The sequence below is a fragment of the Neolamprologus brichardi genome, chromosome 17, assembly GCF_056152115.1.
Source record: "Neolamprologus brichardi isolate AB-2024 chromosome 17, ASM5615211v1, whole genome shotgun sequence".
NCBI classification, from domain to species: domain Eukaryota; kingdom Metazoa; phylum Chordata; class Actinopteri; order Cichliformes; family Cichlidae; genus Neolamprologus; species Neolamprologus brichardi.
In genome coordinates this window covers 3,972,559-3,988,940 of record NC_142120.1, presented here as the reverse complement: position 1 = coordinate 3,988,940, position 16,382 = coordinate 3,972,559, and the positions used below count along the sequence as shown (strand labels likewise).

At 39.4% G+C, this 16,382-nt stretch overlaps 1 protein-coding gene across 2 annotated transcripts; it reads left to right on the top strand.

Moving 5' to 3' along the window:
• The first annotated feature begins 2,275 nt into the window (after window positions 1-2,275).
• LOC148097852 (sodium-coupled monocarboxylate transporter 1-like) lies at window positions 2,276-12,751 on the top strand. 2 transcript variants are annotated; one of them, XM_087830409.1, is made up of 17 exons: window positions 2,276-2,599; window positions 3,011-3,040; window positions 6,302-6,367; window positions 6,475-6,526; window positions 6,618-6,685; window positions 7,516-7,554; window positions 7,981-8,096; window positions 8,170-8,310; window positions 8,745-8,874; window positions 8,977-9,065; window positions 9,192-9,301; window positions 9,761-9,828; window positions 9,999-10,085; window positions 10,918-11,132; window positions 11,258-11,355; window positions 11,433-11,521; window positions 11,604-12,751. In XM_087830409.1, exons 1-17 carry the CDS (start codon window positions 2,375-2,377, stop codon window positions 11,706-11,708), a joined length of 1,728 nt encoding a protein of 575 aa, XP_087686535.1. In that variant the 5' UTR covers window positions 2,276-2,374; the 3' UTR covers window positions 11,709-12,751. The 2 variants fall into 2 exon arrangements, with proteins under 2 accessions (XP_087686535.1, XP_087686534.1); XM_087830408.1 differs by having other exon boundaries at window positions 3,011-3,130; window positions 11,604-12,750.
• Window positions 12,752-16,382: the final 3,631 nt, after the last annotated feature.

Genomic DNA, 16,382 nt, shown 5'->3' with positions numbered 1-16,382 from the left:
ATGGAGTCTTTATTATGAATGAATGATGAATTTTTATGAATTATTATGTCTATTTTTTATGTTTAAGGACAACAGATTTAAATTAGCCCTTGGCTATAATCTGGTATGTTTACATTCATGTAATTTTTTTTACATTTATGTTCATTAACATGCACTGTCCTAAATAAATAAATTAAATTAAATACTGAAGGAAAAACATAAACCAGCTTATTTTATGTTGTTGGTTGCATATAAATGAATACAAAGTTGTTCTAGCTGATCAGCTTTGTCCTGACGACACATTTTTATCCTCATGGGAATGATGGGTTTCAGGCTTCCCCCCTCCGTGGAGCATGTGGGCTGAATGAGGAAGAAAATCAAGTTAATTGTGTCCTATGACCTTTACCATCACCTGTAAGGGATTTGGTGTTGACATGTTATGCCGTGTGAAGTGAAGTGCACAGACCTGCTCTGATTGTTCTAGTGACACTCTTTCTTCTTAGTTTGCCATCTTTGTTTTTATGAAATAGCTGAACTCAAACATTTGGAGCACTTGGTGATCTGTTCTGTTAGGTAGGGTTCACAATAAATGGTTTCATGTCACTAACAGTCGTATTCGTGTTTAAAATAGAAACCCAAGAAGGCAAAATAACTTATTTGCATGGCTGTGCCTGGCTTCAAACGTATAGCTTGTTGTCTGATTATGAGGTCTGGGTGTTTTGGAGATGCTTCTCTGTCGAAGCTGAGCTGAAGTCGTGTGTTTTGCCTGCTTGTGCTTGTGTTGAACATGATGACCATCACAGTCACTCTTCTGAGTAAGACTTTGTGGGGAAAGTAAAAGCCAAACAAGAAAAATCAATATCAGAATTTAAGATTTAAAAATAGCACCCAGGTAGATTTTCTGTCCGCTCTCATCACATTGGTTGTTATGATAATGATTATAAGAAAAAGTGGATTTTTTTGTGGTGATTAAAAAAACAGATTCTGACAAAAATCACGCATGTATAGTATTCCTGCCAAGGGCGTAGATTTGGTTTTGGCATTGTTGGGGACGGATGATTCAACCACCCAACCCTGCCCTGTTTCTTTTTTTCCCCTTTTTGTCTTTGCTTCTTGATAAAAAAGGAGAAATATACTTGCCTACATATGCTATTCTACATGCTTTTAAACCATTTAAAATTACAATTTATAGTTTTACATTTGAATTATATAATGTTAAATTACTATTAAACAAATGACTAAGTATTTTAGAGTTTACTTTACTTCAGCCATATTTCATATAAATCAGGTATCATACAAACATAAAAATAGCTTCAAATACAGTCATGACAATAAAAGAATATGACTTTAAGGACTTAACATCATTACTTCAGTTATAGTACACCAACATCTGTTATATTTTGGCACTAATGGAACACTGAATGACCTGGTGGGTTTTGTCCATAAAACTACTCATCTAAGATTACCACAAAGTAAAAGATCTCTCAGCAACATTATGCAACAGTTTAGGCACACTGTTGCCCCGATCAAGTCAGTGAGCTTGGATGTTTTACTCTAAACATGAACTACTGTTACAGCAACAGACATGGACTACTGGTGACCCACACAACAACTCAATGTCCACTATGTGAAGCAGCCAAACACATGCCTTCTCCTCTCGTTAACTGAGATAAACTGCTGGCATGTTTGTTTTACATCTATACTGTCCAGTCTCTCCTGGTGGACCCACAGCAGCATTGTTTAATCTCATTCGAGTCACTGTTAACCTTACCCATCGAACAACTAAGCTGTAGTGCCTCTTCACTTCACTGTGCAATTACCTTTTGTGCAATACTTTTTGTTAATAGTCAACGGTGCAATAGACTCCATACTTGAAATGTGCAATTCACTTGTATTTTTATTTTTATTCCTATTTATTCTATTTATCCCCTTTGTATATTTTATCTATATATGTCTTTGTATTTATATATGTGTGTATATATATAAAAAATATTGTGTAACTCTGTAACTTCTGTCGGTGCTGTGCTTTTTTGGAAACCAAATTTCACAGAGGAACCCACCTGAGGGATTAATAAAGTTTTATCTTATCTTATCTTTTTAGTCTTCTGAGAGCACTGAAGCTTCTTTTAGCCTCAGTACATGCGTTTTATCCTCAGATTACAAAACATACATCTATAACGCAAGTTTTATGTGTTTCTGTTCTCACTCTAACTTCTAAACTTTATTCATTAACTTTGAGCTTAACCTGAAAGGACCCGTGCGCACACCGCCTGGAGTAACTTATCTTACAGTTCAATAAAGTACCTGGAGGTGATGACACCGCCTTCCCAGTGATCTACAAAGCACTGCCTGATAAACGCTTTAGCTTCATTTCAGTTTTGCTCCGACTGATAAAATGTCCGGGGATGCTCACTTGCTCGTGGCAGCAGACTATGTGGTGTTTGCTGTCGTTCTGCTCCTGTCTGCTGCTGTTGGTTTTTATTACGCCTGGAGAAGCAGGAGACAACGAACCTCCAGGGACTTTTTAACTGGGGGCCGAAAACTCAATGCCCTGGCTGTCTCCATGTCCCTCACTGCCAGCTACATGTCATCCATCACTGTGCTCTCCAACCCAGCCGAGGTAACGTGTCGGGACTGTCCTGGATCTGCACTCAGCTTCCTCAGCGCACAAACATTTATTCAGAGCTTAAATTAAATTTTTACAAAATGCGTAAAACTGTGATTTCTGTGCATTAGAAGACGGCTGGAGTCAGCTAACCGAGCATTACTTTGAGTACACCGCTTTCAATTTCAAACAAATCAAATAACGTATTTAAAGTTTTCGTGTTACTCACCAGAGTTCAGCACTGTTCATATGTTGCTCCAAAGCTCGTTCAGTATCAGCAGCATCAGCGTTTCAAATGATCTCCGGCAAAGGTTCACCAGCCTGACTCTGGCACCCGGTGAAGAAACACCGTCGCCTGTGTTGTTCTTTATATGATACTGTTTTGCTATTTTTTGTTTCCATAAATCTTCTTCAACCTGTCCGTAGGTGTATCGCTACGGAGCCATATTTGGCTATGTAAGTATTTCCTATGTAATAGCAGTGGTGTACACATCCGAGATCTTTCTCCCAGTTTTCTACAGACTGGCCATCAACAGCACATATGAGGTAACTGTGGTTTTGTTTTCAACATTATTTTAGCTATATTTTAAACTGTTGGCTGCACTGTTAGACTTTTCATCGCCACTTTACGGTAACATACTGGCGTCACTGTTGCCAGCGTCATACCGTGACGCCGTGTTACGGTAGCTTACCGTTCTGCAGGATGATACCGTTTTTTGCTGGTGTGGTATAATACTCTTGGACAAATTATGGTAACGCACCTTTTTTACGGTATCTTACTGGCGACAGTGACCCCAGTGAGATACCGTTATGTCGTTATGTCATAAATTACATCAACAAAGTAACATCATACTGTGATTAAGAAATTGGTATACTACCGTTCATTCACGGTAAGTCACTAAGCCCGCTGCAAGGTAATAAACTGCAATATATTAACCAGTAACTTAGCGTTATCACGCATCATCAGTACCAAAAATATTCATCTCTCCTAGAGGACACCGTGTCCCAACAGGCGGTCATCTACTGTTTAACAGGTCGTAATTGACCGTAATTTCAGTTAACAGTAACATACTGTAACAGACTGGAGGGTTCCAAAAAAATTGGATAGATAGATAGATAGATAGATAGATAGATAGATAGAAAAAAATAAGAGTATTGTCAATAGGGACCAATTCCCAGTTTTTACATGATCAAAATGATTCACAAAAGGCTTCAATAAACAGAAAATGTGTGCCGACAAGAGAACAGTGCAGAAAAATGAAAAGATATTTGAGCTCGACGCTTTAATGGGTTAACATGACTTAGTCAGCACTCCGCACCGTACAGGTAGTACAAGCACACCTGAAAACACTGACCAGCTAACAGCTTTAAGCATTTGGGCGCAACCTCGGTAGCTCACCAATTCACCTGTTGCAAACGTCCAAGTTTCTATCAAGTCTCATAAATCCATCGGCAACTATTACCTAACTAGTCTTTTGAGTCTCCACATTCATAGATATTGACATTTTGTCTTAGCATTTGAATGAAAATATCCTGGTAGGGTAGCTTAAAAGTCAAAACAAACAGTAATAAGAACGCATTTCGGACTTCTCTCGAATAGGTGAAAAAAACACTTACCTTCAGACTGATTAGCTGGTTCAGATCCAACTTTAATGTGTCCCATGTCAGTCCGTTTTAGGGAAAAAGTGTTAAGTGGTTTCATTTAATTTTGAGATACTCCCGCATGGATGAGCAATTTGGAGCCTAGCAGAGTTATCACGAATAGCATATGATCTTCAGATATAATCCAATCAACCTTGCATTTAACCCGATTGAACATCCAGTTACTGACTACTTCTAAGTTGCACATGTTAACGGTCTCATCATCACTCTGTGCTGCAGCGAACTGGATCTGTGGCACAGAATAGTTGATGGCCATGTTGTTCTCCTGCTTTGCAGCTTTGTTTGAGTCTGACTTGCGGCTTAAACGTGCAAAACTAAGAGAAGCAGATCAATATTTTCTTCTTGTTTGTTATTTAATGGTGGTTGGCAACCAGCGAAAGGAGCATTAACAACCTTGAGCAATATTTTCTATCCCCATTGTTGTTTTGAAAGTGAATACCCGACGTGTGCGTCATACGTCACGTTGTACGTCAGGTGAAGGTGTGGTGTCGGCTATCGCATCTGTCGCATTAAAAAGCTTTAAAAACGTAACAATCGCTTTAAAAACACAACCCAACGCGCTAAACATGAACAAACATAAACACCCGTGTTACATTATCACGTATATCCAGGACATCTCTTCTGAACCAAGACGAAGTGGTGCTACAAAGGAATTATTTCTTTAGGAGAGTGCATTTAATAGCAGTCTGGCCTGCAACATAATGCACCGCTAAAAATACAATTTCTGCTTGTCCCAGAATTTATTAATTTTGAGAGTGAAGTTGTAGGACTGATGCTGGTTAGTGGTGTAGGTTTCATGGATGTGACACCTTAACTTGTGTAAAATGACGACCAGAGCATATTATTAGGTTAGTTCACTGTAGTTAGGCAGAGGTGTCTTAAAAAGTACCACCTTATACAAAACAAATGAAGGTCCAGTATAAGAAAGAATAAGAAGAGAAAAAAGGAACACCCTGCTAAATGAAGTCATTTTTAAACATTACTCTAAATGTAACCATTAGTTTTTGTTGCTGGCCATTCAACAAATAAGTATACTTCAATTATATTTCCCAAGTATACCTTACCTAGTACGTATACTAATAATGCTTCTTGGGACTATATTGGCCCCCATTTTAGTACATAACAGTATTCTTGAAATTAACTTTTAGATGTACTTTTTGTTCACCATAATTGTACTAGCATAATGTCATAATGTCTACAAGAGTATAATTAAAATATACTCGACTCTATCACAATACTAACCTTACAAGTATACTATTAATTAATAGTATTAATAATGTTTCACATTGTTTGAATAAACAAATACATTTATTAATATATGAGGTTCCATTCAGTTCAAGGAATTCAATTTAAGTGTGGCTGCAACTTACTCCTTAAGTTGAAAATTATGCTGTATATTGTAGTTGTTAAGAGATATATTCTAAAACACTTCTTCAGTAGAGAATCAGAGAGGAGAAACACACTGATTTTCTTGCTAGCAAGGGCAGCCTAGAGTGAGACAATAAATACAAATGGTTACATGCAGTATTCTACCATATACAAACTTATATCATTAAAAGATTATACTGACTACTAAGTACAATTTTCCATTGACAGTAGTTTATATGTTATACTACTTTCACAGTGAATTGCATTTTATAGTAATACACTCTGAATGAGGATTTAAGTAATTACTCTTAGATCTACAGTAGAAAACAACAGAAATCCGGATGGTGTAATAGTATAATCTCAGTAACATCGCCAATTGTTACATTTGCTGTATTTTACAGCTGTTTCCATGAGTACGGTGAGTTACCGTAAAAATAATGTAATCTCATGGAATTTTCCCACAATTACATGCAAATTACAGTACTACACGGTTAACATCCTTTAGAGTTTTTTACTGTTGATTTTGCAGTACTAAGCTATGGAAATTACTGCAAAGGCTAACAGTGTGGGCTACACCTGTCAGTAAGTGTACAAAGTACTAGCTTTGAATTGGAGGGAGTGAGGGGAACGAGAAGTTTCATGTATCACTATCAATATGCGTCTTTTCTCTGTCTGGTCTCTGCCAAGTATCTGGAGCTGCGTTTCAGCAGAGCCACTCGTCTCCTGGGAATGACGATCTTCTTTTTTAACGCAGTAAGAAGCCAGTGGTTCAATCTTTGTAGTGCTTTGACTTCTGCACATAAAACTATGTTGGTATCAGCAGAGACATGTTGTTGTGACTTTCTAACTCTTTGCCACAGTTGCTCTACACTGGACTTGTAATTTATGCTCCAGCTCTGGCTTTGAACCAAGGTATGTCAGCTCCAGTTCACAGCAGTTAAGTTCATGAAGGGATCTTGAACAAGAGTGTTTCCCTGTTAATGAATTTCCCTTCTTTTTGCAGTGACTGGTATGAACCTGTGGGGTGGGATTATTTCAACAGCCACTATTTGTACTTTGTATTGTGCACTGGTTAGTAAAACATTTATTACATACGACACACACACTGCAGTGCATCACATTGTCAGTCGAACCTCATCGAGCATCACTAAGCCAGGAACCTTAAGAGACCCCCACTTTCACATTCAGCAGAGATTAAATGAGAATTTTTACATTTTCCTAAAATTCATGAGGTCCCCTTCCCATTTACCATTTAAAACAAAATATCTCTCATTTAACATCACCTCTGATTTCTTGACGTTTTCATTTGGATGATTTAATTCAAATCATTTGTTTTGTTTCATGAAAAATATGTGCCCATTTTTAAAATTTGATGTTTTCACCTGCAATCACTAAGGGTCAAAAGTTGAAACCGTGATTGCATAATGTGTTGCGTCACCTGTATGTTCTTTCTAAAAGTCTGCAAACATTTGAAAGCTTAGAAACCAGTTGCTGTAGTTTACAGAGCACAATGTTTTCTCATTCATGGGTAATCTAGGACTTCAGCTTTTCAACAGTCTTCACAAAAAATGTGATTCTTCAGACAGGACAAATTTTCACTTTGCTCCACTGCAGATTAAACAGAGGTATACAGCTGTCTGTGGATGCATTAGTTGTTATTAATCTCTGGCACTTTTCCATAGTTTGTCCTTTGTCCAGTCCCCCCCCCTTCCTTATTAATGTACTTGTTACTGAAAAAAGTAACGTTGTTAGTGACGCCGTTATTCCCATCACTTGTGCTTTCTGAAAATGTTCTACTACAGAATACGGTCACATATTTCCACGTTATGCATTCTGTTCATAAATACAGCTTCCTAACCTTTTTGACAGAGATTTTTCCTGTTTTGTGGCGTTTGTTACAGGGTGGCCTGAAAGCTGTGGTGTGGACAGATGTTGTTCAGGTAGGGTTCTGCAGAAAATAAAATGAAAAAAATACACAAATGCCCTCCAAATAGTTGTGGTAGATGGCTGCCCCTCCCTGACGTTGACGTTTCTTCCTGTTAAAAGGGAGTTTTTTGTTCACACTGCCATTTGATTGCTGGCGTTTTCTCTGGATTGTAGGGTCTTTATCTTACAGTATAATGTCCTTTTGTTATGATTTGGAACCATATAAATATATTCCATATGCTATGTAAGTAAAACTGAATTAAATTACAATCAGGTTTTAGTCTAATTTTATCGACACCACAACCACATTTGAGTCATGTCTTGATTCTTTGCAGTATTCATGTAAATTAGCAAGAATTTGATAACTGGGACCAAAATCTGTCAACATAGTTACAGAATACAGATCTGCCAACCAAACAAATCTCTGATTTTTCTTCTAGATTGGAATAATGTTTGCAGGCTACATGTCTGTTATAATCAAATGTGTGACCTTAAAAGGAGGAATCTCCACTATCTTGTCAGATGCCCAAGAAGGAGGAAGAATTAACTTTGTGGAGTGAGTATGTGTGTGTGTGTGTGGGTGTGTGTGTCTTTTATACTTAAATCATCCTTTCATTGTGTAATCCCAGCTTTGACATAAACCCTCTGAGAAGACACACTTTTTGGACACTAGTCATCGGAGGGTCATTTGGTTGGAGTGCAGTTTATGGGACCTACCAACCTCAAGTTCAGAGATACAACTCCTGCAAGAGCATTAAACATGCCAGATTGTGAGTGATTCAAAGGAATGTATTCCTTCCTTCCTGTTTAGCTTGCAAAACACAAACTAATCAGGCAGGGCACAGATGACCAGCAAGCTAAAACCAAGAATCTTGTTGCGGTGAGGCCACAGTGATAACCATTAAACTGTTTTAATAGAGAATTAATGCAAATACATTGTACAAGGTTCCTCATAGTAATAAATTAAGAAAACAACGATATATGACACGTCTATTTCCACATCTATGTAAATTCTGATTCAGCCAAAGGCACTACATTGGTGAGGTTTGCTGGCAAATGACACGTTCTTATCATAAACTCGGAAAAGATAGCTATGATAAATGATGACATCATCAGCATACAGTGATAGGAAATATAATCTCGTTTGCTATGCTGCACTGATTTTTGTATGCATACTTCACTTTTTCGTGTTGTGTTTTTTCAGAGCTCTGTTCATCAACGTGTTAGGCCTAGCTTGCACCCTGACATCGTCAGTGATTTCAGGGCTGTGTCTTTATTCGTTCTATAAGAACTGTGACCCATGGAAAGCTGGACACGTTTCATCACCTGATCAGGTACATACACATAAACAAAGAAAACGAAGGATGTACCAACAGTGCCACTGTTTTTATTCAAGTGTTTTTGTGATCTTTCAATAAAGTTTTTTTTCTTTACAGCTGTTGCCTTATTTGGTGATGGATATCTTGGCAGATCACCAAGGGCTTCCAGGACTATTTTTTGCTGCAGTATATAGTGCCTCTCTGAGGTTCATACAACATAATTTGTTATATTTTTATTCATGTTGCATGTCCCATTTAAAGTTGTGCCACATTTAAAGTCTCAGTAATGTCCATTACTCCAAAGTAAACATGGTTCATTTGTTCATGTTCAGCACAGTTTCTACTTCAATCAACGCAATGGCTGCAGTGACCATGGAGGACCTGATCAAACCACGCATTGAACTGTCTGAGAAAAAGCTTCTCTTAATCTCCAAAGGGCTGAGTAAATAATAAGTTATCTGTTGTTTGTTTATAATATACAGTGGGGCAAAAGAGTATTTAGTCAGCCACCAATTGTGCAAGAGAGGCCTGTAATTTTCATCATAGGTATATCTCAACTATGAGAGACAAAATGAGAAAACCTTGTTAAGATTTACAGAAAACATTTGACCCCTGTCATTGCCAACAAAGGGTATATAACAAAGTATTGAGATGAACTTTTGTTGTTGACCAAATACTTATTTTCCACCATAATTTGCAAATAAATTCTTTAAAAATCTATGATGAAAATTACAGTCCTCTCATGTTTTTAAGTGGGAGAACTTGCAAAATTGGTGGCTGACTAAATGCTTTTTTTGCCCCAGTGTAAGCTGCATGTTATGTTAGATTAAACTAATCTCTGTTTTGTGGATGTGGCTGGTGTTTGATAAAAATGTCATTTTGTGATGTGATGTTTTTGCAGGTGTGTTTTTTGGAATTGTATGCGTTGCCATGGCTGGACTGGCATCACTCATGGGACATATGATCCAGGTAGAGGGATCTGTTAATGCAGAGCTGTCAATGTTTTCAGGCAAACAAATCCAGGAACGTTGTTGTTGTTTATTAGAAAGCATGTCAGTTATGTAAATAAGTACATTTTTCACCTCAGTAAATACGACCATTTTTAAAGTGTTTTTTGAGCTGCAGGTCTCTTCAAACAGGCAGCGTCCATCATTGGTGGGGTCACTGGGGGTCCTTTACTCGGTCTGTTCAGTTTGGGTGTCCTCTGTCCATTTGTCAACTCCAAAGTAAGTCCATTCTCATTTTGGTATTTTCATTTGAAAATTTCTACCTCCAGGGATCTCAAAATCTGGCCAAAATCAGCCCTTGGTAGCAGAAAAGAATCGACATTTGTATCATTGTTTCAACTGTATTGCATCAACCTGTCATCGTATAACATAGTGCAGGGAGCATTTTTTCTTATACGGTATTTACAGTATAAAAAGTCACCCTTATTAATGTTCAATGTTTAAAAAATGTTAACGGCATGAAAAAAAATAACAATTACCAAATAACTTTAAAAACCAACTATAATCTTCATATTTTTTGATTTATTTTTGTTTGTTTGTTTGTTTTTACTGCATAGCTGTAAAACCCCATCAATTGACCCTGTTCAGTGGAACCAACTCGCAGGATTTTATAATTTGTTGAGATTGAGTTTATTGAGCTTATTGTTAGGATTGGATCAGGTGCTGAGCCGTCTCTTGGTTGCGCGGCGTTGATGGGGGCTTGCTGGTTGAGCATTTCTTCTTCACTCACCTTTTTCCACTCTCTGTGGTTACACACCACTTTGTAACAAATCATTAGTTATTATTCATCATCTAGTTATAATCCATCTCTCTGGATTGTAGGGTCTTTACCTTACAATATAAAGTGCCTCCAACCAAGTTTTGTTGTGATTTGGAACTGTATAAATGAACTCAGAAATCATCCGTTTTCGCTTACATAGTTCTCCTGTCTAACTGAAAATAATATTGAAAAATGAGCCTGAGCGTTGAGTGACACTCGACTCTGACAAACATTTTTGACTATTGGTCTAGGTAATATATATTTCATGAAGCTCCTTATATTTGTCCACAGGGAGGCCTATGGGGCCTCGTGGCAGGTTTGGCTGCAGCTCTGTCTGTGACCATTGGAGCATTGATATCCCCTTCTCCTCCTGAGATGACCCGACCTCTCTCGCTGAACACTGAGGGTTGTAACTTTACTTCTGGTGGCAGTCTCAACTGGACTACCCCACTGCCAACAGAACCAAGTCTTTTTACCACAACCCCAGGACAGAATACTGATGACATGTAAGTGTGGTTCAGTGTGTGTTAGATCAATTAATATAATATTGCCTGGTGAGATGGGATGACCGAGCTTTCCTATAATATAAATAAAGGGCATATGAGAAAAAACAAATTTCTCTCACCACCAGACATGCGGTTCAGTGGTACTCTCCATCCTACCGTTATTTTGTTGTCATTGGAGGTTTAACAGCTATTATTGTTGGAATAATCATCAGTCTCTTGACAGGTAAGAAAAAAACAAAAGATTTTGCCATTGGAACTGTGATATCATTTTCTTATTGTTTCTTCCACTTATCATTTCAGGGGGATTGAGGGAGACGGTGGACCCGAGACTCATGCTAATGAAAGAAGACACTCTTTCTTATCAGCTGTTCAAACGTGTCAAAGACGGGGTACGTGCTGAAGAGCAAAGGTATCAAAAGCAACAGACTGATGATGGGCGCTCAATTCTGCCGTGTACTTTTCCTTCCTTAGGTCATGGGAGGAACAGACAATGTTGGTCAGCCAAACAAGGAGGATGGAAACAATAATCCTGCACATGAGGAAATTGACAACAATACCCGTGTCTCATCTTTTTAACAACCGATACAGCTGAAGAATTTCATGACAGAGCTGCTGCAAAGCTCAAATCCAGGATTGTACTCATCTGACTTCATAAGAAATGAGACCAAAGGAACTGAGTTGCCGGCGAGACAATAATGTTTTTATTTTTCCAGTGATTCTGTAAAAAGTTGCCCTCCTCTGACCAGGAGGGCAAAGCAGACTTTGCTCACTTCATGTACCAGCCAGAGATGCTGAAACATCCACAGGATACAATCCACACAAACAGTTTAGGTGATGAATACATGATGATGCTATTTATTACTGAGTCATAAAGCTTTTTTAGCTTTGGTTTATTAACCCAAATGCCAAGAAACTCTGAAAGCTACAGTAATGGTGAAAAGAAATCACACCTTCTTTAATGGTATGGTTTTACATATTAGAGCAGCAAAAAATAATCTAGTGCTTAATGTATCTTAAAATTAATAAAATGCAACATCAGATGAACGACATCTGAAGCACATACTGCATCATTTTATATCTGACAAAAACTAATCCACAATGCAGATTCAATGTGCGAAAAATTAAATACACCCATACTAAATCTGTAGGAATTAGCAGGGTGTGTAGCAACTGTGTGCTCCTAATTAAAAGCATTTGATTAACTGATTATCAGCAAGTGTGACCACCTCTATAAAAGCAGAAGCTTACAGGTCTGGAGCAGTGAGGTATTATGGGCTCAAAAAGTGGTCATAAATATTTTGTATTTGTAAATCAGGATTTGTATGTTTAAAAAGAATTGTGTGTGGACTTAGCCAAAAAAAACCCCCTGCAAGTTACAAGTACGAATTTTGACCCTATTTTTCTTCCTTTCATCTGATTGGTCAATGTCATGTCAATCACAAATGTAACAATCCAATCAGAGAAAATTGGCTGCTTGGCTCTGTGGGTTTTTGCAGCAGCTCTACCTATACTAGATGCACCTGCTCCTTGTCGTTTCTATCTCTGACTCTATGTCCTCTACAAGAGTTTCTGGGGTTTTTTGTTAGTTCTTCAAATGTTGAATAAAAACATGTATGCTAATTCATAACGAAGAAAGCTTTGTAATCAAGACTGTCATTTCCCAAACACTGCCCCCCCCCCCCCCCCCCCCCCCCCGCGGTCCGCAGCGCTGCTGGAAGGCTGTGGAAGTTCCTGTATTAAACACGTAGACCTGTGACACAAAAATCACCAAACTCGGACGACCCCAGACTGTTTTCCTTCGTGGCGATGAAGGAAAACGCTGGGTTGGCATGTAAAAGGGCATTTATTCCCTTCAAAGACCTGCAGTTCAAATAAAAAGCGCCCCAAACCCAGCCAAACCCATCTGTTCTCTGATTGGATTATGACATTGACCAATCAGATGAAAGGAAGAAAAATAGTCCACACACAAATCTTTTTTTCACACACGCACAAATCTTTTTTACACATACAAATCCTGATTTACAAGTACAAAATATTTATGACCACATTTTGAGGCCATATCTCTCCCCCTATGCTGTGTTTCGCCGTCCAGCGACGTCCTCATGGCCACCTGCCGCTCCGCTGATGTCCCTTGAGCCGCCTGATGCTCCAGCGATGTCATCGGCCCTGTCCGCCGCTCCGGAGGTGCCCGCGCGGCTGCGAGTTGCCCCTCGTGCACAGCCTCCGCCGTCATCCCAGCTCTGTCTGAAGATGAAGACCGGGCTGCCGCCCCCGCGCCGACAGCCGCTGGCCGCGCCTCCACCAGCAAAACCAGCACATCATTTAGCTCCAGAAGCACCGACATGCCTTCATCCTCTCGTTGCAAAAATTCTTCTCGTTCACAGAACTGGCTAATAAGCTTAACGAGAGCTCTGCGAGATTTGCTTTGTATTTCTTCGTTGTCCTTTTCTGTAATATTACATTGTTCACATACTCTGAGCAGTTCTTCCACAGAAAGTGTACATCTGCTCCAACTCCAACAAAAAATCTTCACGGTCCTCAGACATGCTTGAGAGATGACTAGGACGAGTGAAGCTCTCTCAGTGTATCCGACCGGAGAAAACACAGTTTGCGTCGCATTAGCTAGACTGTTGCAATTAGGGTTGCCAACTCCCTGAGAAATAAATAAGGGACACCTCGTCGCCAGGGCCGGGCGACCCAGTTGTCTTCACCCTTCCCAGTGTGGTGAATTTTTTAGCTCTTTTTTGTGTGTGAAATTATTTTTTTAACCATTTGACTTGAATTTGATTTAAGTAGATGCGTATTCTTTGTGATATCAACACATGGGAAACAAAAATCATTTAGCCATTTATTTTTAGCTCAAAATGACAACAAGTAAATCTTTCTTTAAAAGAACTCTGTCCTGCTTAACTTAAAATTATATAAATTAATAGAAAACAATAGAAAGAAAAATATTCTTGTAACAGTGCACATTTAGTGCATTTAGTGCAATTGGCTTCAGTAGAGGCATTATTTCAGCTTTTGCTCCCGTTTGTAAACCCACTTGTTCCCATGATTACGCATCATAACTCATCATCATTATTCATCTATGTATTACTTTTATGTATTACTCATCTATTTGTTGTAATCATCTATCCTTGCAGTTGTTTATTACACAAAATAAATTATATTATCACACTTCTGGCCACATAGCGCTGATATTCACTGCACATGCCCATTTTAACTTTAACCAGAGGGTTTAAAAACAAACCAACCAGTGTTTACATACCATATCTGCTTCTGCCGTGGCCTGGTGGACAAAAATTGGTTAAGGGTTCCCCGAGCCTTCACGCCCCTCATGTTCTTCATGTGCTTCATGTATAGGAGTTTTCCTTTTCCCATTCTTCCCTGTACTTTTGAAGCCTTTTTTCCTTTTCTCTGAGAGGAACAAACATTGCTGGTCTAATGCTGGGCTCACACTGTGCGATTTTTGGCCCATTTTGAGCCGATTTTTGAGTCGTGCGACCAATTTGGTGATCGGCCCGATTTTGGCCTTCATCGTGCATCGTGTAGTATACGTGGGGTAACGAGAAGCGATTAACACCTCACGACCAGCTCCCGATCATCAATCGCTCGTGAGGGTGTCACCGCAGCCGCTCACACTGCTCACGCGCAAACACGTAAACGTCGGTGAAAAAGACGGAGCAGCACGGCTGTGCAGCGTGTGATCTGGACACAAGCGATGGAGGCACAACTTGTAGAACTTTGGAAATCTCATCCGAGCCTTTTCGATGTGGCATCACCAAATTATCACGACCACAACAACCGTGAAAATAGTTGGATTTACATTGCTGCTCAATCACAGCTGATCATGTTTTTCATTAGCAATTTAGCAAAGTTGATGGTGGTGCGTGTCTGTGTGAGTGAAAGACAGAGAGGGAGAGCGAGCGACAGATTTTCTGTTATAACCTTCATGTTATGGAGGCACAGTGTGAGCACTCAGGTCGCATCAGAGCATCGGGCGGTATAGTGTGAGACCTGCATCGTGACCTACGAACCCATGCGAGCCAATCGTGCAGTTTGAAAATCGCACAGTGTTTGCCCAGCTTCAGGTGTACTGTCGTCTGAGACTTGAACCGCAGTGTCGGCGTTTGTTTCCCTGTTGGCCATGCTTTTTGTTGTGGTCATCTGTTGTCTTCCGGTATTTTCTCCGCAAGCGATCCTTCTTTAACCAATGAGATGAGCGGTAATCTGAATTGTCATACTCAAATTGTCATAAGTGTGCTGTCAGCTCATTGGTCACAGGAGCGGGGCTGGGAATTATGTTTTCAAACAAAGCGTTAATTACATTAAAACTTATAGACTACTTTTGATTCTCACTGTATTACGGGACAAAGTGCGTCCCTTTTCAGCTCAATACGGGACGCGTACTTTTGTTTCTAAATACGGGACGATTCCGTTTTTTAAGGGACGGTTGGCAACCCTAGTTGCAATCCGTTAGTATTAGCCCCTTTGCTCTGTCACGCTCCTTAGCTCCCTGCCGTCTTCCTCTGTGTGAGGAAGTCCCAAAAACGGTCTCAGTGGAACCTCCAAAATGTTACACCACTCCAGGACAACTTGGTGTAAACAGCAAACCGAGTTTATTTGGGTACTCCAGAACCGTGGCTTTCACATACAGAACCCAAGAATACTCTCTTCTTTTTTTTTTTTACAGAACATTTTTTTCCTTTTCTTTTTGCCGTGACTGCCCTCTACTGGTGGAAAACATGTAGCAGCCAAAAACCCAAACATATAGCTGAATAGCCCAAATACCAACAGATTTAGCAATGTTTTAGACATCTTTTAGCTTTACACTTTACCAAGTGCTACACATGCACATTGGACATGGGGCTCTGCCTTATGGGCCACGCAAGATTTGCAGGGTCTTTGTCAAACCCATCAGCTTTCATCAGGTTGGAATATGGCATTTTGCAGTTACTTTGATGAATTTTCACTGGGCTCTGCTGTAGCCCAGGAAGACAGAGCTTGAAACATATCAGCGCCCATCAGTCTCGTAATCAGCATGGCATATTGGCACAATAGTAGCATTTTCCACCAAGATTATGAAGATAGTTATTTTGCTCCCATGGCACACAAGGGATCACACTGGAGAGAACCAGGCTGAGAACCTAGCTGTCTTTTCATGCCTCAGGAGCAATTCAAAAATACAGACTCTAATCAATTTAATTACATGTAATTTTATTACATAACAACATGTGAACTTTAATGGAA

Coding starts and splice junctions, on each gene's coding strand:
- LOC148097852 (XM_087830408.1), top strand. CDS start 2,375: ATGTCCGGGGATGCTCACTTGCTCGTGGCAGCAGACTATGTGGTGTTT. Junction 11,133..11,257: donor GGACAGAATACTGATGACAT/GTAAGTGTGGTT, acceptor TCTCACCACCAG/ACATGCGGTTCAGTGGTACT. Junction 11,522..11,603: donor TCAAACGTGTCAAAGACGGG/GTACGTGCTGAA, acceptor TTCCTTCCTTAG/GTCATGGGAGGAACAGACAA.